At 39.9% G+C, this 24,428-nt stretch overlaps 1 protein-coding gene across 11 annotated transcripts in view; it reads right to left on the bottom strand.

Annotated features, from left to right (window-relative positions):
• The window catches only part of DOCK8 (dedicator of cytokinesis 8), a 238,793-nt gene that overhangs the window by 37,084 nt on the left and 177,281 nt on the right, over positions 1-24,428 (bottom strand). For 10 of the 11 annotated variants that reach the window (XR_012424766.1, XM_045373157.2, XM_005581858.4 and 7 more), the window contains 8 exons: positions 21,939-22,094; positions 19,981-20,120; positions 12,822-12,991; positions 9,556-9,695; positions 7,207-7,389; positions 6,713-6,842; positions 5,658-5,745; positions 1,145-1,241 (listed from right to left, as the gene is read on the bottom strand). Coding sequence is in view for 10 of the 11 variants with exons in the window: in XM_045373157.2 (XP_045229092.2) it covers positions 1,145-1,241; positions 5,658-5,745; positions 6,713-6,842; positions 7,207-7,389; positions 9,556-9,695; positions 12,822-12,991; positions 19,981-20,120; positions 21,939-22,094 (1,104 nt within the window). In the remaining variant the exon portion in view is untranslated. Of the gene's footprint in view, positions 1-1,144; positions 1,242-3,437; positions 3,586-5,657; positions 5,746-6,712; positions 6,843-7,206; positions 7,390-9,555; positions 9,696-12,821; positions 12,992-19,980; positions 20,121-21,938; positions 22,095-24,428 lie in introns of those variants that run through there. The other variant, XM_074017601.1, reaches the window with a different exon arrangement.

Consider the following 24,428-nt stretch of genomic DNA (forward strand, 5'->3'; position numbering starts at 1 on the left):
TACTTCAATGCTTCCAATAAGTTTGGGATTTCTAACTAATTTTGGGTTCCTAAATGAAGGTATGAGGCCCATCTCCCTCATCCTGGGTCACATCTTTTGGAAAGTTATTTCTTTGTGTACAAGACATAGCTTTCCTTATGGAATTCAAAACGTAATTGTGGGCTTCCCAGTACAACAGGGGCTGCTTGGCGGCAGCAAGGTTTCTAAATAGAAACTTGCTTATCAGCTACAGAAGGACTAACAACACCAATATAATCGAGAGCTAGTATAGATATTTGGCACCTAATACTGTGCTATATAAAGATACGATGAATGTGATACCAAGCATTTAAGTTATCAAAGATATCAAAGTCAACTAAAATATCACATACTTTTTGTGTTTATTTTTTATATGATTACTTAGATTTTAGACAATTTAAAAGTTAGAGAATTAAGATTTCACTGTGTTTCAACAATATTTCTTCTAGCCCTAAAAGCAATCCTGGACCTACTCTAATGAAGGACTTCTCAATGGAAACACGTAAGAACTCATTTTTCAGGGTAATTAAAAACTCATTACTACCTAGACATCTTGGGAATTTGTGGAAATATCACATAGAAGATAAAATTAATATGGTACAAAGTTCACAAAGCTATAGGGATGGCAAATTCAGGGTACAAATGACTTTCCTTAACCAATTTAAGTCCAAAGAAGATATCATTTATCAAATTTAGCACTCTTTTTACCTAGCCTAGTCATAATCATAGCTCCCATATCAGACAGTGACCATCATTCAACTGGAGTTGACCCATCAGAAAAAATCCTAGTTACCACTACTGTTCTAGATACTAAACTATAAGCCCAACATCCGCATTATAAACTTGGTACATACTCACACAGATTTAACCAAGAGGGTCAGTTTGTCAAACACCTAACCCTCTCCAAGTAAGCCCTAAGTCAAAGAAGCCAGAAGAATGTTGAGTATCTCTGAAATTTATAAGGTAGACACTATTGCAAATAGTAAATTTGCAACTTCATTTTTTAAAAAAAGGTACTATGGGATCACATTTATATCTTTCACAATTTTGCATTAAGAAGTCCTTATTCAATTCTAGTAAACATATTCATGGCAGACAGATCAGATTGGGTGTTTGTTTTCCTCACCTGGATAATATTTTCCTGCATATCCAGGATGATTAAATGTGCTTCTGTAGCCAGGTTGCCACTGATCAAGGCTTCTTGATCTAACTCTGCCTTTGTTCTAGGAAACAACAAGAGGTCAAACTAAAGCGCATGTCAAACCTGGCCAGGTTCCCCATGATGGTAATCTATGCACCAAGGTGTAAAGAAATCTCCAGAATAGTCAACCTTGAAATGAAAACAGAGCAACCGGCCCTGAGTAACTACAGTGCAGGTGCCTTCTGTGATTCATGTCTTGTTAAAACAACCGTCTAGGTAAGGTCTCCTGGTCATCCTCAACCCCATTATTATTAATAATGATGATGACAATTATAAAAATAACACTATGGGTAGAGAAGCAGTTATTAGTTGCTACTAGCAATTAAGCTCTCCTATCAGGTTGTTGCCTAAAGCCTCAGGGCTATGGCTGTATTTCATGCATGAAAACCATTTCTAGATCTGAGTAAGGGGAAGCCCCGGCAACATGCGAGAGAGAGTGAGACTGGATGTGATGTGAACTTGGCAGTGATGCGGCCGGGTTAGGAAAGGGTGGGGCTTTAGAGCTGGGTCAGGGGAGAGTCAGTCTCTTAACTTCCCAAAGACCACCTTGAGGTTGCTCAGTCAAGTGCGTGGGGTCTTTCGTCCTTTTCCATTGGGAAGCAAGACTGTATTCCTGTAGGGCAGGTGATCTAACATCCTGCTGGACATTACTGCTCACTGCCCACTTGGGAATGGGAAATTGTCTGGTGCTCGCTCCTCTATTAGGCTTCACTTTAAGGAATTAGAATGGTCTTTTTTTGCTAGCCCATCCATTCTCATGAAATCTAAGTGAAGGTGTAAAGGGATATTTTGTATCATCATCCAAATCTAGTTGCAAGGAAAGGGAGGTATGAAGAATTGAGTTTAACAAGATGCCTCAGTAGCCAAGATGTTACCATGGGGTTAGGGTATCATTGTATCAGCTCAGATGTCTTGGACCAGGGTTACCACTCAGCTGTTTTTGAGTCCCCTTCACCTAATGATGGGGGCATTGCAGCTGCTTATATACCACTGAGGACTCACAAAATAAGCATTTCTGTGTGTTTTACATGTTTTCATGTTTAGGAAAGGCTCTCTGGTCCCAAGGTACTTGACATTTTTTTCTCATTCTCCAAGTGATTAATATGTGTAAAATAAATGAAATCTAAAAGTTTTTTTTTTTTTTTTTTTTCCCCTTAGAGACAGGGTCTTGCTCTATCACCCAGGCTAGAGTGCAGTGACACCATCATAGCTCACTGAAGCCTTGAACTCCTGGGCTCAGGTGATGCTCCGCCTCAGCCTCCTGAGTATCCGGGACTACAGGCATGAGCCATCAAATTTTTATATTGTGATAGAGTACACATAACATAAAATTTACCATGTTAACCTTATCCTTTTTAATTAATTGACTGCTAGTTTAGTTTTAAATTTAGAGCAATGCTGTCCAGTAGAAACAATGGGGCCACATATGTCATTTTATATATTGTGGTAACCACATTTAAAAAATTTTTAAAAAGGGAAATTATTTTTAATATATTTTGTTTAACCTAAAAGATAAAAAATACTGTCTCCATGTAAGCAATATAAAAAAATTACTAGTGGAAATATTTTACATTGTTTTATTCACAATAAGCCTTCAAAATCTGGTGTGTATTTTTCACTTATCTTGATTTATCTCAATTTGAACTAACCATATTTCAAGCATTCGATAGCCATATGTGGCTAATGGCTGTGGTATTGGACAGCACAGATCTAGAGTGTCCTAATCTGTTTTTTCCCAAATTTTTGTATTGTGATAAAGTACACCTAACATAAAATTTACCATCTTAACAATTTTTAAGTATACAGTTCAGTAGTGTTAAGTACATTCAGATTGTTCAACCATCACTACCACTAATCTGCTTTTTTAAAAGCTTACCATCTGGCCAGGCGCAGTGGCTCATGCCTGTAATCCCACCACTTTGGGAGGCTAAAACAGGTGGATCACTTGAGTCCAGGGGTTTTAGACCAGCCTGGGCAACGTGGTGAAACCCTGTCTCTACAAAAAATACAAAAAGTAGCCAGTTGTGGTGGTACACACTTGTAGTCCCACCTACTTGGGAGGCTGAGGTGGGAGGATTGCTTGAGGCCAGGAGGGTAAGGCTACAGTGAGCTGTGATTGTGCCACTGCACTCCAGCCTGGGCGACAGAGTGAGACCTTGTCTCAAAGAAAAGAAAAGCTTACCACCTACTCCTTTAAAACAGTGGATTTGGTGGCAATAGAATCGACCCGGGAAGTTTTAACAAATACTGATTTCTGGGTCCTGCTGGAGTTTCCTGTTGAAGTAGTTGAGGGTACCACTGGGCACTGACGGTTTTAAAGCTCCCCAGGTGATTCTAACGTGCGGCCTAGGTTGAAGATTACTGCTCTAAAAGAAACAGAGCCAAAATAATTGAAAAATGATCAGAAAGAGGGTGAAAGACACTACTATTATAATTATACATTTTCCAGGTAGGTAGGTTGAGCAGTTATAATTTTACTATGGTTTCCCTTTAAAAAAGAAAAAGCACAAAGCCCCTGAGAATTTGTAGGTGTGAATCATCAGCTCTGATAACCAGCAGCCCACCAGGTAGTGCAGGGCTGAGAACTAACCTAGAACAAACTGGAGGCCACGCATGGTAAGGACCAATATTGTGTTGCTCCTGCAAGCCAAAGGGAAAGCTTTTCCAGAACACTGGTTTACACAGCCCAGGCAAAACAGGCCTACTTAGGGGTTTTTCTTTTAATCTAGTAAAGTAGATGAGCCAAACCACCTAAGCAATTCTGTAGCACCCACGGCATGCATATTTTGTAGCTGTTGTTCATTGCCCAAAGTAGAATGCATGGACTCTCAGATCCAAATATTTTATAAATCAGTCCAGGGAATTTAGTGCAAGAATAACATACACAAAGCAAATAGGCATGATACCAGCAACTGGGTGCAAGTCACAGCTATAATAAAAATATACTTATTTATTGAATGTTTTAAAATAAATTTGACTCCCAAAAGTCCCATAAGTGAACCAGAATGATTCATTCTTGTGGCAACAGCAAAGATACTAACTCACATTTATTTACAAAACAGCACTGCTAATCAAGTCTTCTCCATACCCGCTTTGATGGGTGCTTCATCACCCACGGGGTATCCTACCTTGTCAACTGTGTGTGAGGAGTGATTTTAGCCCTGCAACGTTTTGCTCAGTGAACCCTGGGACTCATTAGGCTACCTGTGGCTAAACGGTATTGGAAACATGTGCTATCTAGTCAAACATATATACTTTTAGCATTCGTATGTCTAAATTGTTGCATATATAGCAATGCAATGCACATCAATATATCTGTTCAGCTATAGCATACATTTCGATCCAAACAGGTTTTTTTATTCTTTCATTTCTTTATAATTTTTTTCTGATAACAACATATATTATAATACACATCTACTGTAGGAAACATAGCAGAGTATAAAAGAGAAAACATCAATTACCCATATTCCCAGCACCCAAAGAAAACCACAATTAATATTTTGGTAAATTTGCTTCCAGCCTTTAAAAAATACATTGACTATATGTCATCAGAGATTTGAGGTTTTTTTTTTTTTTTTTTTTTTTTTTGAGATGGAGTCTTGCTCTGTCACCCAGGCTGGAGTGCAATGGCACGATTTCGGCTCACTGCAACCTCTGCCTCCTGGGTTCAAGTGATCCTTCCTCCTCAGCCTCCTGAGTAGCTGGGATTACAGGCATCTGCCATTATGCCCAGATAATTTTTGTATTTTCTGTAGAGACGGGGTTTCACCATGTTGGCCAGGCTGGTCTCGAACTACTGACCTCAAGTGATCCACCCACCTCAGCTTCCCAAAGTGCTGGGATTACAGGTGTGAGCCACTATGCTACTCAAAAACCTAGTGTCTGCCCTGCCTTTGTTCATTTAACATTATGTCATAAGCACGTCCTCATGTCATTAAAATGATTTTAAAACATTTTGATGGCAACCCAACTTTTAAACATATTTTCCTACTCTGGAGCATTTAGAATGTTTTCAATTTTAAAAAACAACGTTAAGTAGCACTGACATAAATATCTTTGAATGTGTATCTTGTACACATTTCCAGAATGGAAATATCGATTTGAAATTATGTGGTCCTAGGCACTCTGTCCTGCTTTCTCTATTTCCCTGCTACCCTCCCCGCAAAATCAGTTGCTTTTATTAAGCCATCTGAGGTTGCTGAAGAAATATGAGTTTTCTTTAAATGCTTATCAATGTGACAAATTTTTAAGAGCTGAAAACCACAACTCCCTATACCTTTGATTATCCTGGGTCCCTGGATGAATTGTATTTACACAGATAATGATGTTTCATTTTCCCACCCTTGGAAGGATGCAGTTGTTTCAGTAATAAAAGTAGCCTGGGAAAAATAGTTTTGGACTTTAGGTAAAAGTAGCACAAAGTTGCTGAGTGACTCACTTATCTAGCTTCTCATTAGCTTGCCGCCAATGTGTCTGCTCTTTCTTCCATCTCAAATTTTCATTTAGGCCTGGAAATCGGTCGTTCCCTAGGAGTTAAGAAATGCATGATAGGAATTTGATTAGCATGAAACCCTTCAAGATAACCAGAAGTTCATAACAAGCTCCACTGAGAGGCCTCAGCACCATTTCTTGGGCTAATTAGAGTCCATGCAGGTTGCTGGTAGGAGACAAAGTCACCATGCTTATGTCCAAGTTAGCCTGCTCTTTGATTGATAGACTAGAATATAAGAAGAACCTCTGCCTTTCTGGAGGGTCAGAGAGACATTTCTCAGGAGCAGAGGATTCCTGTGAAACTCTGGAGGCTTACTGAGTTATTGGGTACAAAACTATGGGTGTCAAATGAGGGTGCCTGACCACCACTGAAAACTATGAGCTCCCTCCAAGTTCCCTGCCACTGTGTCCCTTTGAATACAATAAGCTGTCACTCTTTTACTTTGAGCATGGTGAATAAGACTGAGGGTACTTGGGGATTTCATTCTATCAAGTTCAGCCTTTTTGAGATCATTCCTTCTGTGGTGGAACCCTTGAATGACTGGGACACTGAAGCCATTTCAGGGAATTGGTTCCATTCTAATAGTGCCCTGAATGATTGCAGGAGATGATCTTGGGCCCAGAACTGTTGAGTTTCTTGACCATGCTCTGAAAAGACTAGCCAAATGTCACATAGAAAGGCCTCAGCCTTGAGGCAAACACCTTCCACCTCCCCCATGACTAACATTCTTAGAGGTGACCTTTTACCATCAACAAGTTTTAATTAAAAGATGTCATTTGGTGCTGTTTCCAGGGTTCCTATGATCGTAGAACAGCACTTTCCCTCAAAGTCACAGAGCTAACACAAATGTCACGCACAGACTCCCAGCATCTGCTGTCTCTGACACTACTGTAAATATCTCAAGAAAGTCATGGTTTCTAATCATGTTGGGAGGACATTCCTCCCCACAAACAGTGAAAAGACTGCTTGACAGAGAGCAGGGAAGGGCCAGTTCAACACACCTGGAGCCCGGCGGCGCATCATCTCCCCTCTGGCCCCTTCTCCACGGAGCAAAGCCTCTTCTAGCCGGGCCTTGACATCCCTTGACTTCTGCAGGACTTGGGTACTGACTTTGTCAGAATTCTGTTTTCCCTGGACAAGACAGAGGTAGGAGGACATGTCCTTTGGTGAGATCTCCGTTGATGTGGAGAATTACCAAAACAGTACACTCCACAGTGATGCCAGCCAGGTTTGACGTGTGCTACGCTGAGATGCTGTTCTGGGGAATCCTATGGCCAAAACTCTGTTAACAGAAATGGGGTTCTCTCTGCACAAGGCAGAGATCCTTTCCCTGGGAAATGATCATATCTACACCTACAAATGGGTTATGGATTTGAATATAGCAATGAGAAAAATTAATGATGCCTCCATGGCCCAAACAAAGGGGATGAGTAACAAGACAGAATTGCACTTGGGAGATAAGAGCTGGTGTAAAGTTGTGCCACTCTAGACTTACCTTATACTCAAAACATAAGACACAGATGAAAAGTAGGTCTAAAATCCTGTTGAGCTGCATTGATGGCAGGTCAGCAATCCACTTCCTAATGAGGCTCTGATCAGCATTTTTCATGATCCAGAGGAAGCAGATCATGAGGTTGCGAGTAGTGTCCGCGTTCAGCATGTTGTACTGCTTATAGGGCTGGAAGGAGGCAGATTAGGGGGTGGTGGCCAGGGAAGAAGTCAAGCAACAGAAAAATTCAAGGTGTTCTCTTAGAATACCATGACTGTACTTCATTGCTAGGCTGGAGATCTGTTTCCAGGAGCCCTGCCTTCCCTAGGCAGGGGAAGCGGTGTTCTTTGTGTAGGGCTACTCAGCAAAGGGGCTCACCTGGGGCAATATTTGAGCTAGGCTTTCAGCAGGTATCTGAGTACCTCTGTCTTAGGAGCAGTGTGGTCTGGTGATCTGCCCTGGGCCTTGATCATGCATGCTGCAATCCCAGTGATACAAAGAGGCTTTCATGCTGCTAAGATCTCCAAGTATTTCTCCTTCATGCTGGACAGCAGAGGATTAGACTTATAGGGGAGAAGGAAACTGGCTGGGTGCCATGAATAACCTTGCTGTTGAAGATTTAGCTTGTTTGTTACATAGTGCAAAGTACAACATTAAGGGTCATGAACTGCTCAGCAAATTAATCAAATCCATGTTTGTGGAGTTCTCTGTAATGGAGGTTTAACCATAATTTATGTTTGCCTGGGGCTGGGGTGTGGGGGTTCAGGCTATTTGCTTTAATATTTTGGCCACAAGTATTCATTTTAAAGTGCTGAGCACACTCTCTGTTACTCATCTCATCAACACAAACAACAGTAATGAGGCTGCACCCTTGGTTCATGCAGCGTAGCTAATATCCAGTGGAATGTACTGGTGAAATTGCAATGAGGAATTTGTGGGTATGGGAGGGAAATGTTAGTTTTGGATGGAAATAATAGAGGTTATAAAGCAACTTTAACTTAGTTATTCTGAGTTTGTTGACAAGAATAAAGGAAATTTTGAGATATAACCTCACAAGGACTATGTTCTAACAGGTGAACTTTGGGCTTTTGAGTTTTTCCCTTAGAGGCCAATAATGTAAAAGGCATATACCACCTCAAGCAGCTAACTTTGATAAGATGGATATTAGAAAGGTGGAGGTCATAAAACACAGTATTTCTCCACTGTGATTTGACATCAGTGATGTCAAATCTCAAATATCTTTTCTCTGTGTCATCTTCCTGCCTCACTGCCCCCTCAGTCCGCATGGGGATGGGGCTTGCTAAGTGCTGGAAGGAAGAGAAGAAAGTCATCCAGTAAGAAGAGTTAGGTCAGGATGCTGCTTTCTCACAGGAGAAGCAAGTTAAATTCTCTGCACATCTATACCCTACATTGAAATGCAAAAGTAAATGACATTGGAGAATGCAGCGCTGTCTTCACAAAGGATAGTCAGAGCTCGTCAATGAACAGAGATGAATCCCACCTCAAATGAATCAGAGGATACATTCCCAGAGGAGTCCCTCTTTAAGCCCACAGAGTCCATGCAAAAGGACAGAGCCAAACAACCCGCCACAGGCTCCCTGCGGTCCTAGAAAAGCTGAAATCTTTGGCTTAAGAAGCCCTTACGCTAAGCTACCAGCCTCCTTCAGTATTCTTTTGGAGGCATAACACAGTATGAATTACACACACCTAGACTCAACACAGCCTAAGTCTCCACCCTCAGGGAGCCTTGGTTTGATCTCCTTTGCAATGATTTCAGATTTCCCAAGTTTTCGTCTTTTCTGGTTTCTTGAACTTGAACTCAGCACCACTGGGACTGCCTGAATTTGATCTGCACATCTCTTGCTGTTGCCAAAATCCTTTCTGACTTGTGTGTACCTCCACTGCCAACCTCACAATGATTCTTTACAGCAAAATTAGGCAGAAAGCATCAACGCCTGCTCTAAGCTGAGTTCTCCCATCAGAAGATGACAGGAGAGGCTGGGCACAGTGGCTCATGCCTGTAATCCCAGCAGTTTGGGAGGCTGAGGTGAGTGTATCATCTGAGGTTGGCAGTTTGAGATCAGCCTGGCCAACATGGCAAAACCCCGTCTCTACTAAAAAATACAAAAAAATTAGCCAGGTGTGGTGGTACATGCCTGTAATCCCAGCTAATCAGGAGGCTGAGACATGAAGAATGGGGGAGGCAGAGGTTGCAGTGAACTGAGATTGCACCACTGCACTCCAGCCTGTGCTACAGAGTGAGACTCTGTCTCAAAAAACAAAACAAAACAAAACAAAACAGATGACAGAAGACATGACATGAAAAATCAACCAGACACATGTGCACCAACATACCAAGGAAGACAGCACTATTCCACTTGTTTTCAAATTGAAATTATTCCCTGCTATGGCCAGAGCCACATTCTGGTTGATGGCACCAGCTCCTTCTTGTTCTTCATCCGAGCCACTGGTGCGGTATCTGCGAGTATCTACACCTGCAATGAAAACATCATTTGTGATGTCAAGTCAGACATGACATTTCCCTATGTCCCCTACCCAATAAGAGACTGATACTTCTTAGTCACTAAAGTCAGCACAGTAATTTTAAACCTGATGTTTAGCATTATGTATTTGCTATCATCTATAGGAAAATACAGCAGGCTAAGAAAAGAGACAATGTCTAGCACAAGATTAGGCTAGAAATTAATTTTTCAAATTGTATGAACAAAAAGTTTTCAAAACATCCATAATAGTTTCCTGTAACATAATTTTTTAAACTTTATTATCTATTCTAATAATTGACATTATTTTAAATGATGACCAAATAGAAGAAACCTACAATTGCAGAATTAAGCAAGTACCTTATATAGAATAATAACCTATTATCACAGGTTCAGCAACAATTTGTTATATTTCAAATGTTTAAAATGAACATCAATTTATTGTATCTATGTAATATAGACATATCCATATTTATAGATAGGTCTAGATGTATGTAAGCAAAAAAAAAAAAAAAAGGATAAACCATTTAAAAGTCTGGTTTTTAAGAATGCTACCAAGCATACAATAAAAACTATTAATATTTCAAGCAGTTCTGGGGAAAGTGTGGTAAAATATTCACAACTGATTGAATCACTGATGTTTTACTAAAAACTCGTGTTTTTCTAGACCTGTCAACATTACAGTGATCTGGGCCTTCAACTATTTAGAAAAATTTAAGTGTAAATAACATTTCTTCCACTAAAGTTATGAAAACAAAATCCAGTTCTTCTTATTTATTTGTTTATTTATTTTTAGACAAAGTCTCACACTATCATCCAGGCTGGAGCGCGGTGGCGCCATCTCCGCTCACTGCAATCTCCGCCTCCATCCTCCTACCTCAGCCTCCTGAGTAGCTGGGATTACAGGTGTGTCATCACGCCTGGCTAATTTTTGTATTTTTAGTGGACACAGGGTTTCGCCATGTTGGTCACGCTGGTCTTGAACCCTTGGCCTCAAGTGATTGGTCCACCTTGGCCTCCCAAAGTGCTGGGATTACAGGGGTGAGCTACCGCATCTAGCCAAAACCCAATTTTTAGAAATAATTATTAAGGCCACTGGGATTTTAAACAAATGGTTAAAGAAACAGCACATGGAAATCATGCGAGACCTGATAACATTATCACAACTAACATAGAGATACATTCTTATTTCCCCTTAATCGCCATAGGGTTATAGTTACAAGAAAAAGCAGGAAAGATACAAACATGTGCTGTGCAAAATGCTTTTACAGAAGTTCTTCAGTTTCATCTTTATCGTAACCCTAAAAGATAGGCCTTGTTATCACATTTTTACAGTTTACAGAGGAAAGGAAGGCACGGATAAGTTGAGCCTTTCAACGGTCACTTATATTAATAAATGGGGCTGGAATCTGAATTCAGATGCATCTTTTTGAAAGACTATATTCTTATGAGTTTATCAACCTGAAGATTCTATATTTAATAGATGTACTATGTAACCTATAACAATAAAATACTTTTCACTGTTTTCTTTCATCAGCTCCATCATGACCATAAAGTTCAATGCATATACAAAGAAGTCTTTGAGGTTTAAAAGGCTCGGAGAACAAATGTTGAAAAGTTCTGATTCCGAGTCACTGATATGGAGCATTCTAATTGACAAGAGAACTGTGGAGAATGTGTGCTAAAGTGGTTCCTGGCTTTGGGAACAAGCAGGCTCTTGAAATGGAACTTTTTAGAAACTTTCCAGCATGGATTCTCAAAATGGGCTGCAAGTCACACGCCATGCTCTGCATTATGTCTGTAAATGCTAAAAACAACTCTGTTTTCAGTTCCCCGCAATCAGGAGCTACTGGAGGAAGCTGCTGACCTCATGGTGCAGCTTGCTCAGCCCTGTGTGCTGAGTTTGTTTCTGTCGTTTCCTTGCACTCTTGCCCCAATAGAACTCCACAAACCCTAACCCCTGTCTCAACCTTTCTCTTCCGAGTTACCCCGTTAGCAGTTTGCTGGAGGATTTTTTTTCAAGAAAGGAGAGAATTACTTCCACAGGAATACTTGATTTTCATTTTACGATTTGTTTGAATTAAAGACTATAGGTGTTTGGTCCCATTTTCATGAACTAAATACTTGTCACCGTAATAATACTATAAATAATTTAGTCACATATGACACTTTCCATATGGAGGTGGGAAAACCTGGATGGTTCCAAGATTTCAAGGATGACTACCTGTAAGGAGGTTGGGCTCAGGGAAGCATTCCCCAGATCCCAGCACCCTTCAGCTGCCAAGAGAGCAGCATGGACATTTCAAAAACTTCTCTTGAGCTGGAGGAAAAGCAAGAACTACTCTGATGGGATAGGAATTGTGTGTATGTGTTTGTGTGTGTGCATGTGTGTGTGTGCACACATGTATGTTGTGGAGAGGGTAGGCCGATGGACTGCCTTTCTCAAGTCAACATAAGAAGTTCTTCTATTTGGGAGGATTTTTTTCCTCTGCATTCCTTAATCCACACTGTAATTTGTAAATAGATTCAGGGGTTTCGCAAAACCCCTTTAAGACAACTTACCCTTTCCTCTTGTTGCTAATCTAGAGATATTAACCTCAAAATTAGCCACTTAGTGCCAAGGGCAATATTTCTCTGCTATGATAGAATTTTCTAATATTGACATATGACATGATTTTTTTTTTTGCATGGAACAATTATTTGGGTTCATTTGAGACTGCTTTTTTGCTTACATATTCATAAAAGAAAAGGGAAGGAACACCTTTATTTCAAGTTGTTAGAGCATGATCTCCAAAGGGAGTAATTCTGTTCCTATTTCATCCTTTGTGGTGTATGGTTTATAAAGTTCATCCCATACCAGCAGATCAATGAATGAATAAACGAATTCACGAAAAAATAAGTAAACAATTTCTAAACAAAAAACACATTTGGGGCTATGTGCCTTTTTTTTTTTTTTTTTAACTGATTGGGGCCGGTGTTAAAGGGGTTTGGAGACCATTGTTGTGAAGAATTGCTCATATGAACATATCAGCACTGTAACAAATGACAGAGACCTCATTCGGATGGGACATTTGGCAGGGGTCCCCATCAATCCAAGAAAGAAAACAGAAGGGCAATTACCTGTAAAGTCACAGAGCTGTGGCAAAGCATCCAAAATGATGCCAACTAAAGGCAGGTAAAGGGCAGCGATTTTGACCTTCACCTCTGGTTTGACACAGCGTGGGTCCAGGTCATGAGAACTTAGCAGGCTGTGGATGGCACTGACAGCTTTCCTTTGTACTTTGCTGATTCTGTTGGCACAACACAGGAATCAAAAGGTTATGGTGAAGGGAAATTGACTAAAGAGCTCTTCAACAGTCAAGAGTGATCAAAATGCTCCTAAGCAATGAGGTGACTATGAAAACCAAGCAATACAGGATAGAATTATATAGAATCCAGAAGTAGACTGCCTGTGTTCTAACCCTGGGTCTGCTCTTTAGTATGATGTTTTCAAGTTCGTCATATTGTAGCATCACTATTTCATTCCTTTTTATTGCTAAATAATATTCCATTAGTGAATTTTATTTATCCATTCATCAATTGATAAACATTTGGATTGTTTCTGCTTTTGAGCTATTATGAGTTATGAATATTTGTGTACAAGTTTTAAGTTTTACTTTTCTTGGGTACATACCTCAGAGTACATTTGCTGGCTTGTATGGTAACTCTCTGTTTAACTTCTTTTTTTTTTTTTTTTTTTTGAGACAGAGTTGCTCAGGCTGGAGTGCAATGGCATGATCTTGGCTCACTGCAACCTCCACCTCCTGGGTTCAAGCAATTCTTCTGACTCAGCCTCCTGAGTAGCTGGGACTACAGGCACCAGCCACCACATACGGCTAATTTTTGTATTTTTAGTAGAGACAGGGTTTCACCATGTTGGCCAGGCTGGTCTTGAACTCCTTGCCTCAAATGATCTGCCCGCCTCAGCCTCCCAAAGTGCTGAGGTTATAGGCGTGAGCCACCATGCCCAGCCTCTGTTTAACTTTTACAGGAATCAGCAAGTTGTTTGCAACGGTGGCTGCACAATTTTACATTCCCACCAGCAGTGTCTGAAGACTCCATTTTATTCTTGCCAACACTTTATTACCTGTCTTTTTTATTATACTCATCTTTGTGGCTATCAAGCGGTATCTAATTGTGATTTTAATATGCATTTCCCTGATAGCTAATGATGCTGAACACCTTTTCCTGGTCTTATGGCCATATCTTCTTTGGAGAAATGTCCATTCTGATCTTTTGCCTTTTAAAAAAAACTGAGTTATTTGTCTTTTTACTACTGAGTTGTAAGATTTTAAAATATATATTCCAGATACAAGTCCCCTATTAGGTTTTTGATTTGCAAATATTTTCTCCCATTTTGTGGGTTGTCTTTTCATTTTTTTGATGGTGTCCTATAAATCACAAAAGTTTTAATTTTACTGAAGTCCAGTTATCTTTTTTTTTCTTGTTACTCATACTTTTGAGTGTGTCATATCTAAAAAACCATTGCCTTTTCTAAGTCTATGATGATTACCTCTATAATTTTATGTAACAATTTTATAGCTTTAGCTCTCACATTTAGGTCTTTGATCTAGTTGAGTTAATTTTTGTATATGGTGTAATATAGGGTCCAACTTCATTCTTTTGAATGTGGATACCCAGTTGTCCCAACACCATTTACTGAAAACTCTATTTTCCCCCCATTGAGTTGTTTTGGCACTCTTGTCAAAAATCAATTGACTATAAATACGAAGATTTATTTTTGGACTCCTAACTCAATTTCATTGATCTATATGTCTATCATATGTCAGAACCCCATAGTCTTGACTACTTTTGCTATATACTAAGTTTTGAAATTGGGAAGTGTGAGTCCTCCAGTTTTGTTCTTGTTTTTCAAGGTTGTTTTGGTTATACTGGGTCCCTTGAATTTCCACATGAATTTTAGGATCAGTTTGCTAATTTCTGCCAAAAACAAAAAACAAAAAAAAACCAAGCTAGAATTCTGAGAAGAACTGCATTTAATCTATGGATCAATTTGGGGAGTATTGTTATTTTAATAATATTAAGTCTTCTGATTCATGAACATATGATATCCCTCCATTTATTTACATCTTTATTTCTTTCAATAGTGTTTTGTCATTTTTGGCATATAACTCTTGTATTTCTTTTGTTGCATTTATTCCTAAATATTTTTTGTTTGTGATGCTATTTTATATGAAATTGTTTTCTTAATTTCATTTTCAGATTGCTCATCGTAAGTGTGTAGAAACACAATTGATTCTTGTACCATGCAACCCTGCTGAACTCATTTATTAGTTCTAATAGAGTTTTTTGTGGATTCCTTGAGGTTTTCTATAAACAAGATTATGCCATCTATGAATAGAGATAGTTTTACTTCCTTTCCAATTTAAATGTTATCTTTTCTTTTCTTTTCTTTTTTTTTTTTTTTGTTTTTTTGAGACAGTCTTACTCTGTGGCCCAGGCTGGAGTGCAGTGGTCCGATCTTGGCTCACTACAACCTCCGCTTTCTGGGATCAAGAAATTCTCCAGCCTCAGCCTCCCAAGTAGCTGGGACTACAAGCACAAGCCACCAATGCCCAGCTAGCTTTTATATTTTTTGTAGAGGTGGGGTTTCACCATGTTGCTCAGACTGTGCTCAATCTCCTGGGCTCAAAGCGATCTGTCCACTTTGGCCTCCCAAAGTGCTGGGATTACAGGCATGAGCCACCACACCTGGCGTAGACGTCTTTTGTTTTATTTTTTGCCTACTTGCCCTAGATAGAACTCCTAGTATATGTTGAATAGAAGTGGCATGGGTAGACATTTTTGTCTTGTTCCTAATCTTAGGGAGTCTTAGGGAGAAAACCCTCAGTTTTTCACTAATAAGTGTCACATTAGCTGTGGATTTTTCATAGAGGCCCTTAAGTCAAGTTGAGGAAGTTCTCTTATTTCCTAAAAGGAATGTTGAGGCTTTTTTTTTTTTTTTTTTTTTTTTTTTTAATCAGGAAGGGTTACTCGATTTTATTAAATGCTTTTCTTTGCATCTACTGAGATGATTGTATGGGACTTTATTAATATGGTAATATGGTAATACTTTATTAATATGGTACATCAATTGATTTTCAGATATGAAGCCTATCTTGCATTCCTGAGATAAATCCTACTTCGCCATGGTGTATAATCCTTTTTATATGTTGTTGGATTCAGTTTGCTAGTTTTTGGTGAGGGTCTTACACCTATATTCATCAGATACTGGTCTGTAGTTTTCTCACGATGTCTTTGTCTGGTTTAGTATAGGGTAATGCTAGCTTCATAGAACAAGTTGGGAAGTATCCCACCTCTTCCATTCCTTGGAATAGAAGACTAGAAGTTGGTAAAAAATTAGAATTAATTCTTCTAAAAATATTTGATAGAATTCATCAGTAAAGCCCCCCAGGTTTGGGCTTTTATTGTGGGAAGTATTTAATTTTAAAAATTTTAATTATCATTATTATTATTATTTGTGATAGTTTTGCCCTTGTTGCCCAGGCTGGAGTGCATTGGCATGATCTTGGCTCACTGCAATCTCTGCCTTCCAGTCTCAAATGATTCTCCTGCCTCAGCTTCCCGAGTAGCTGAGATTATGGGTGTCCGTCACCACACCCAGATAATTTTTGTATTTTTAGTAGAGACAGGGTTTCATCATGTTGGCCAGGCTGGTCTTGAACTCTTGACCTCAGGTGATCCACTCGCCTTGGGTTCCCAAAGGGCTGGGATTACGGGTGTGAGCTACCACGCCCAGCCTAAATTTTTAATCTGTGTGGGTACATAGGAGGTGAATGTGGGAAGTTTGATTACTAACTCAATCTCTTTACTTGCTGTAGGTCCATTTGGATTTTCTATCTCTTCTTGGAGTCAATTTTAGTACTTTGCACCTTTTAAGGAATTTGTTCATTTAATCTAGGTTATCAATTTGATGGCTTTCAATTGTTCACAGTATTCTTTTATTTCTGTAAGGTCTGTTGTGATATCCCCCCTTTCAATTATGATTTTAGTAATTGAGTCTTCTTCCTTTTTTCTTGGTCAGTTCAGCTAAAGATTGGTGAATTTTGTTGTTCTTTTGAAATAACAAGCTTTTCACCTTGCGGATTTCGGTGATTGTTTTTCTATTCTTCATTTCATTTATTTTGGCTGTCACCTTTGTTATTCCCTGCCATCTGCCTGCTTTGAATTGTTTGCTCTTCTTTTCCTAGCTCAGAGTATACTCTTTTGACATTTTGTTAAGACCATGTACACATATTTATTAGACTATTCAAGAACAGTATATTAAAATTAAAAAATAGGCTGTATTTATACCCCCAAAGAAATGAGTTCTAATGTCCACCCAAAACCATGCACAGTTGTGTTCACAGCAGCTGTTTTCATAATAGCCACAAACGGAATGCAGCCCAAATGTCAATTTACAGTAGAGAAATTATATTAAACAAAGGAATATGACATACAGTTGAAAAAAAATGAATCCTAACACATGTGACCACCCTGAAGGATCTCACAATCACAACATTCAGCAAAAGACTATGAAATTCAGTAACAGGCAATATTAATTTCTGGTGATAAGAGTCAGAATAGTGGTTACTTGAGGGGGGCCTGTAACTCAGAGAGGATAACGGAATATTATATTTTTGATCTGACTGGTGGTTATTCAAACATATTCACAGGATATATTAATTGCACTTTATACTTAAGATTTGGGTCCTGTATGTAAATTATACTATAATAAAAAGTAAATAAAATATATAGTGGAGTATCTGGAACCTAGTCATAGATGTTCAATTTTAAAAATCTACATTTTTTTTCTTTCAAACAAAATAAGGCTACATCAGAATTCAACGTTATATAGAAAATATTAACCAAAATTTTAAATGACTCAGATTCTTGCACTGTGGCTAAAGTAAGAATTGTAAATTGCATTTCCAAAGCTGCTCTCGTTCTAAGTCTGTGGTCCCGACAATGGGTTGTGTTTTGAATTAGGCATTGCAATTTGCTAGCTTATTACAAAGATGATAGACAATTTCTAAATGCTTGAAAAATACTGTGGATTTCACGATGCATGGACATTTGTGGATATACCCAGGTGTCAGAGATCTAAGGGAAACCCAGTGGAAACTGGAGCTGTGGCTCCTTAGGAGTTCAGGTACTGAGGTGTGTCCCTCTGGCCCTTGCCCCATGGATGTACACGTGTTGGCAAGTCTGCTAACTGTCTTGGAAGCAAAAAAGAAAAAAAAAAGGGGGCTGATCAATAGAAAGTATTGTTGAAGCATGACATTGTCCTGAGGTTTTAGCTCACATGATGAAATTGTGACAGTATGTCTAATGACTTTCCAGGAGAGTAACTGACGTCCCAGCAATCAGGGATTATTGTGTTGCCAAAGGAATTACACTGTAACTCACTTGCGGGAGAAAAGGTACTAAGAGTGTGTGTGAGAGAGAGTGTGTGTGTGTGTGTGTATGTGTGTGTGTGTTTGAAGAATATATCCACCTGATTAAACATAATTACAGGATTATCTCTGAAAATACTCTACCCTGTTGCTAGTAATATAACAGCAACAATTTTACAAGGAATCCAGAACAGATGTCAGGGCTGTTTCCAGCTAGAATGAAAATAGAAAATAGAAACTACGCTATAGTAAATACTAAAGATTGTTTCTAGAAATCACTTAAACTACTGTTATTAAAGGACAACTAAGAAAACGTATGTACATGTTTGTGCGTGAAGGTAATTTTCTTTGTGTTCAAACTTTCTTCTTAGTATTTTACTTATTAGCGTATGTGTTCGGTGCACTTTTTGTTGCTGTGGAAATTTGTGTTAGCTGTAAGGTAGAACATTCTACTGAGATAATTAGGGGAAATTTAGTTGGAGTTGAGAAGATAAAATTGAAGCCATGGAAAGTGAAGTTCTCAAAGGATATACTCAGGACCAGGTTATCTGGAAGGAGGCAGAATTGAGAGCTAAGAGCATGAGATTCCCCCACACTATCCTGCCAGGAGACAGACATACAGTCACTTAAGCAGTGTCAGCATGAGTACATTGTTTGGGATGCATGTGACTGTTGCAGTTGCACAAACTCGATGTGCTCCTGTATTTGTTTCATGCAGGAACCTTCTGTTTCCTTCACTAAATTGTAAGCACTTTGAGAGAACTTGAGAAATTCCATTTAGACAAAAATCCATCCATAACATACAGCATGCTACCATTAATTAGCAAACATTATTCTGGAAACTTCTTTAGCATAGGAGACATGGAAACAGGTTCTCTGGGCAGGGAGATGGTTTGGTATAGGAGAGTGGGTCCTGGAAAGGGACTGGGAAGACCATGGCTTTAGATTTGGTTCTCTGTTATGGAATAGTGGGCAAGTTCCTACAATTCCGTATGCCTAATCTAAATACCAGAAGTGTTGAACCTCAATCACTTTCCAATCCTAATTATCTTTGAATCTGAGTCCCTGGATGGTGAGCTCTAGAGGGACAGGGAATTTTGTCTGTTTTGTGCACTGATATATCTCTGATGGAATCTAACACCTAACTGTCTGTCCCATGGAAGGCATTCAATAATTGTTGAATGGAATGAATAATATTTTAGAAGGCCTTACCTTTTTCAGTCTAATCAGGTAGGCTGTGGGTTTCTGATTCTATGAGCTCATGGAGCACAGGGAGAGAAGGAAAGAAGGGGGTGGTCCACCTCTCTCTCTGTTGACTTCTAGGCTAGATATTGCCACATGTCCCTGAGTAATCAGATAGATAAGAGGTAAAAGGATTCAGAAGCCCTGGATGTCCGGCGTCTCTTGTCCTGAGAAGCACTGTTTGCAAGAAACCTAATCTGGGCACAGGGCAGCTGCCTTCTCAGCAGCTATTATTTCCTTAATCAGCATTGAACCAAGTGACATCTTGTGGTTGCCTCTGTATGCTATCCCCTTTGTTAAAAATGGCTTTGTTCCTAGGGAGTTCACTAATCAAAGCATCCTTGGGAAATCTGCTTTAGTAGAACTGGTAAATTCCATTCAAATAGGTGACCAAGAGAAGTCGTTTTGTAGTTCTTGCCCATCCCTTATGCCTTTCTACATGCCTATGGGTACCACTTTCTCAAGACAGATGTTTCTACTCCTCAGAACTGGTTGACAGTAGAGTTTTTTTTTTACCAAGTATGAGAAGCTGGACTGCAAATTTTATTAAGGAACATCTTTTTTTTTGGTTTCATCTTTCATTTTAAATGCCAGACACATACCCTTCCACTTCGGCATCCAGGGCAGCAGCCAGTTCTGTGAAGAGGAGCCCGGTGAGGAAGTGCTGCTGGCGGTACTCAGAAGTCAGATCGAACATGCTAGCGATCTTCTGGTCCTGGAAACTGGAGCAGGAGCTTGAGTTCTACAGAAAATGCAAGGAGCCATTTTATGAGTCACAGGAACTGGAATGAAAAGAGCGATGGCTAGTGTTTACTGAGCCCTTGCCCCAGCCAGGCTTTGTGAGCCCTCCCCAGTGAGGTAGGTACTGCTGGGGCCAGATAAGGCAGATAAGGAAACTGAGGCACAGAATGGTTACTGCGCTTTCCCATCCCCACAGAGAGAAGATTGCCCAGTGGGAAAGATGAAAATAAAGCACCCAAGGTCTGTTGAAAAATGAATGACACTCCCTTCCCCACCTGAAATCAAAAGCTGAAGATACAAAACCTAGGATAAAATTTGGACAGAGAAAGAAGAATCTTACCCGGTCCTATGACTGGCAGCAGGCAATTCCTCTATAACCAAATGCCTTTTGCTTAAGGCCCTGCTTACTTAGGTACCTTTTTTTATTTTTTGAAAGACAGAGTCTCACTCTGTCACCCAGGCTGGAGTGCAGTGGCATGGTCTCAGCTCACTGCAACCTCCGTCTCCCGGGTTCAAGCAATTCTCATGCCTCAGCGTCCCAAGTAGCTGGGACTACAGTCACACCAGCACGCCTGATGCATTTTTATATTTTTAGTAGAGATGAGTTTTCACTGTGTTGGTCAGGCTGGTAACTCCTGGCCTCAAGTGATCCGCTCCCTTTGGCCTCCGAAGGTGCTGGGATTACAAGTGTGAGCCACCGTGCCTGGCCTCAGCTATGCTTGTGAATTTGGCTTAAGCACATTGTCAGACTTTTGCTGACCTGGAACCACAAATGATGTCAGGGAAGGAAGTATTAGATTTACCGGTCCTCGGTAATTCCTGTCCTATATTTGTATCCTGGGAGCACACTTTATATTTCATTAAGAGCATCTAAAGTGTCTTTAGAAATCCTTCATGGTTTTGTGAGCCTGGCCCTGGGTTTGGCCACTCCCTAGGGCAGTCAGAAGGGGAAGGTAGGAAGGAACCTAGGGCAAGCTTAGTCCAGGGAAGTTTTAGGACTTAAGCTGCTGGGCAGGAAGCAGCAAAAAGTTTACACAGTTTGAATCGCTGCTTGTGAGTAGGATCTTTCCCTGTTCACAGTAAGATGGTCATGTAGCTAAGATCTGGATCATGTCATATGGCATATATGGCTAAGTTTTTTGTCGGTTAGTAAGACAAGCCTTCACTTTCGTACTAGTATCAAGGAATATGCAACAGAAATATAACCTAACAAGGAGAAATTTTGCCTGATGCTCTGAGCTACTGATGTGACTATCAAACAGCGTGTTCTTAAAGTTACTCCAGAGGACACTAGCCCTTCAAAAAATGTACGAGGTGGGGTGGGGTTTCCATGTCAAATCATTTTGGGAATCACTGCTTACCATGCACACCTCCTTCCATTTCCTCTTCTGTTTCTTGTGCATTTACAATTGACATGAACAAGTTAAAGCCTCTTAGAGGGCCTACTGCTAAGAACATATGGTTTCCAAAACTTATTTACTTTGGAATCCTCTATTTGCTTAATATAATAATTGGCTAATGTCAGACAAAGGAAGATTTGAGACTTTTCTATGAGTTTCTAGATTTCATACAGCTTACTGGATTCTTTGCTTTACTTAACCTGATCAGGAACCCTTGAGCCTGGGGAGAAACCAATTACTTAGATTGTAAACTCTTAGCTAGTGGTGCAACTTCAGGGTAGCATACTTGATCTGGTTTGAATAGTTTGATTTTTCATCGAATTAATAAGACTAATCTTTATAGGCAATACATGATTACACTGAGCTAGTTAAATGAAATAGCTTGAATAATTCTTTTAGTTAAATAATTCGTTTATTACCTGGGAAGATATGGAAGGACAAGGAGATGTTGGAGCAGTATCAGCATTCATAAAAAAAAGGTTCAGATTGAGGTAATGTTCATGGCTACAGAGGATTCTCAGGAACTCCAGCCTCATGGAAATGAGCGTTGGAAGGTTATTGAGCTTGGCTGACAGCTGGGAAGAAAAACGAAAAGAGGAATGAAACATTTATTATAAGGTAAGTGAAGTTGGAGTTGGCAGACACAAAAATATCCTTTCTCTCCAGATTAAGGCAATCAATTTAATAAAAACTAATGGGATAGTGCAACAGATGGTAAATTCTGCATTACAGGGAAGTCTAATACATTTTCATTCATTACTGTTCCCCTTAGTGATTCTAGCCTAATAGCTGTCCAAAATGAGGATTCTTATCCCAATCTCCACTTTGTCAAATCTTTAATACCATGGGAAGCCTGTGCTGAAAATCTTGAGGTACATCTTCAGTGTAACATAATTAATTTTACAAAAACTCTTCTGTGTTCGAGAAACTAAATGAAAGGAGTTGACCTCACATGAGCCCGTATGAAACTAATAGAATATGACTAGATGACTTTCATGCTACAAGTGTTCTTTCGTAGTTTCTAATTAAAGGCCCCATTGGAAAGTTGTAGAACCAGTTCCCTAGAGAAACGCATCAAACTGTTTAGGAAAGTACATAGTACCTGCAAAAAAACTCAAAGAGCTTGTCCCAGAGTGAGAGAGGATGAAATGGAGAAGAAAGAGAAAAAGCTAGAAGAGTTTTTAGGAAAAATCTTCCTTTAAAAAATAAACCATGAAGCAAGCAATGAAAAGCAGACAAAGGTGACAGTCTGGAAGAAACTACCTTGCTTCCCCCAAGCAAGATGAACAACTGAAAGACCCAGACTCAGAGACAGCTCCTCTAAAGGCAAAGTAGGGGAAGGAAGGGGCGCTGATGCACCTTGAGCCCTTCAATAGTTCATCATTATCACCCCGACCCCAGCACAGAAATATGAAGGATCATCCTTGTGATGGACATGCCTCCTCTTCACTTACCTCAAGAGCAGTTTTCTAAACTATGTATATATAGTTTAGAAATATATATATATATCTTTTTTTTTTTTTTTAGACAGAGTCTTGCTCTGTTGGACTGGAGTGCAGTGGCATGATCTTGGCTCACTGCAACCTCCACCTCCTGGGTTCAAGCAATTCTCCTGCCTCAGCCTCCCGAGTAGCTGGGATTACAGGTGCGCATCAACATGCCCAGCTCATTTTTTGTATTTTTAGTAGATACGGGGTTCTAACCATATTGACCAGGCCGGTCTTGAACTCCTGGCCTTGGGTGATCTTCCCGCCTTGGCCTCCCAAAGTGCTGGGATTACAGACTAAACAATATAATTTAAATGAACACATATTTTCAGCCATTTTACAAGAAGCCATTGTGTTGTGGGACATATTGCCTATAGAATTAATTCATAGTTAGACATCCACTTAAAACAAGTAAAAGTCATTATATATTATTTTAAAACCCAAACATACAACTTCTATGTAAGCACAGTTACCAGATCCCATAACCGTTCAATGTGCACTCCTGGCTGACTTTGGACCAGTGGAGCCACCAGCACACTGAAGGGATTCGAACTTGGTCATGTGCCTGTCACTCAGGTCACTCATTAACAGTTGTTGGGTTAAGCCGGCTATCAGAACTTGAACTCACAAGACATTGGCACTTAAAAGAAGGCCCCACTATGGGTATCTTTCACAGGTCCCTTGAGACATCATTAAAGACAGACATTTCAGGCTGGGTGCGGTAGCTCACACCTGTAATCCCAGCATTTCGAGAGGCAGAGGAGGGCAGACCACTTGAGGCCAGGAGTTCAAGACCAGCCTGGCCAACATGGTGAAACCCTGTCTCTACCAAAAATACAAAAATTAGCCGGCCGTGGGGGCGCACACCTGTAATCCCAGCTACTCGGGAGGCTGAGGCAGGAGAATCACTTGAACCCGGGAGGCGGAGTTTGCAGTGAGCCAAAATCATGCCACTGCATTCTGGCCTGGACAACAGAGTAAGACTCCATCTCAAAAGAAAAAAAAATAGACATTTCAAAAATAATTTGAGTGAGGTTTCAAAAGGAGGAGTAAGGTACATTCCAAAAACATCCTCCACAAAGGTCAAGACCCACAGTGCCCCTACCCAAGGGATGGGTGTTTACTTAGTGGCACATTGTAAGTGACAGAGAGTAATTGAGGAAATGGATTTGTCTATTGTTAGTGACTATTAAAAAAGACTAAGGTTATATCCATTGCCACAAAGATGGCAGAAAACATAATAGGTTACGCAAGATGATAAAGTCAGGCGACTTTGGAAGAATACAACTTGCTTCACGTATGAAGTTCAACCTGTATCTAGAGAGCTGGGATCAATGAATTAAATCACCATGAATGGGGGTCAGTGACCTTTTGAGGCCTGAGTGCCACTAATGGTGCTAAGTAACATCTGTGGATGTTATC

Source organism: Macaca fascicularis, chromosome 15, assembly GCF_037993035.2.
Source record: "Macaca fascicularis isolate 582-1 chromosome 15, T2T-MFA8v1.1".
NCBI classification, from domain to species: Eukaryota; Metazoa; Chordata; class Mammalia; order Primates; family Cercopithecidae; genus Macaca; species Macaca fascicularis.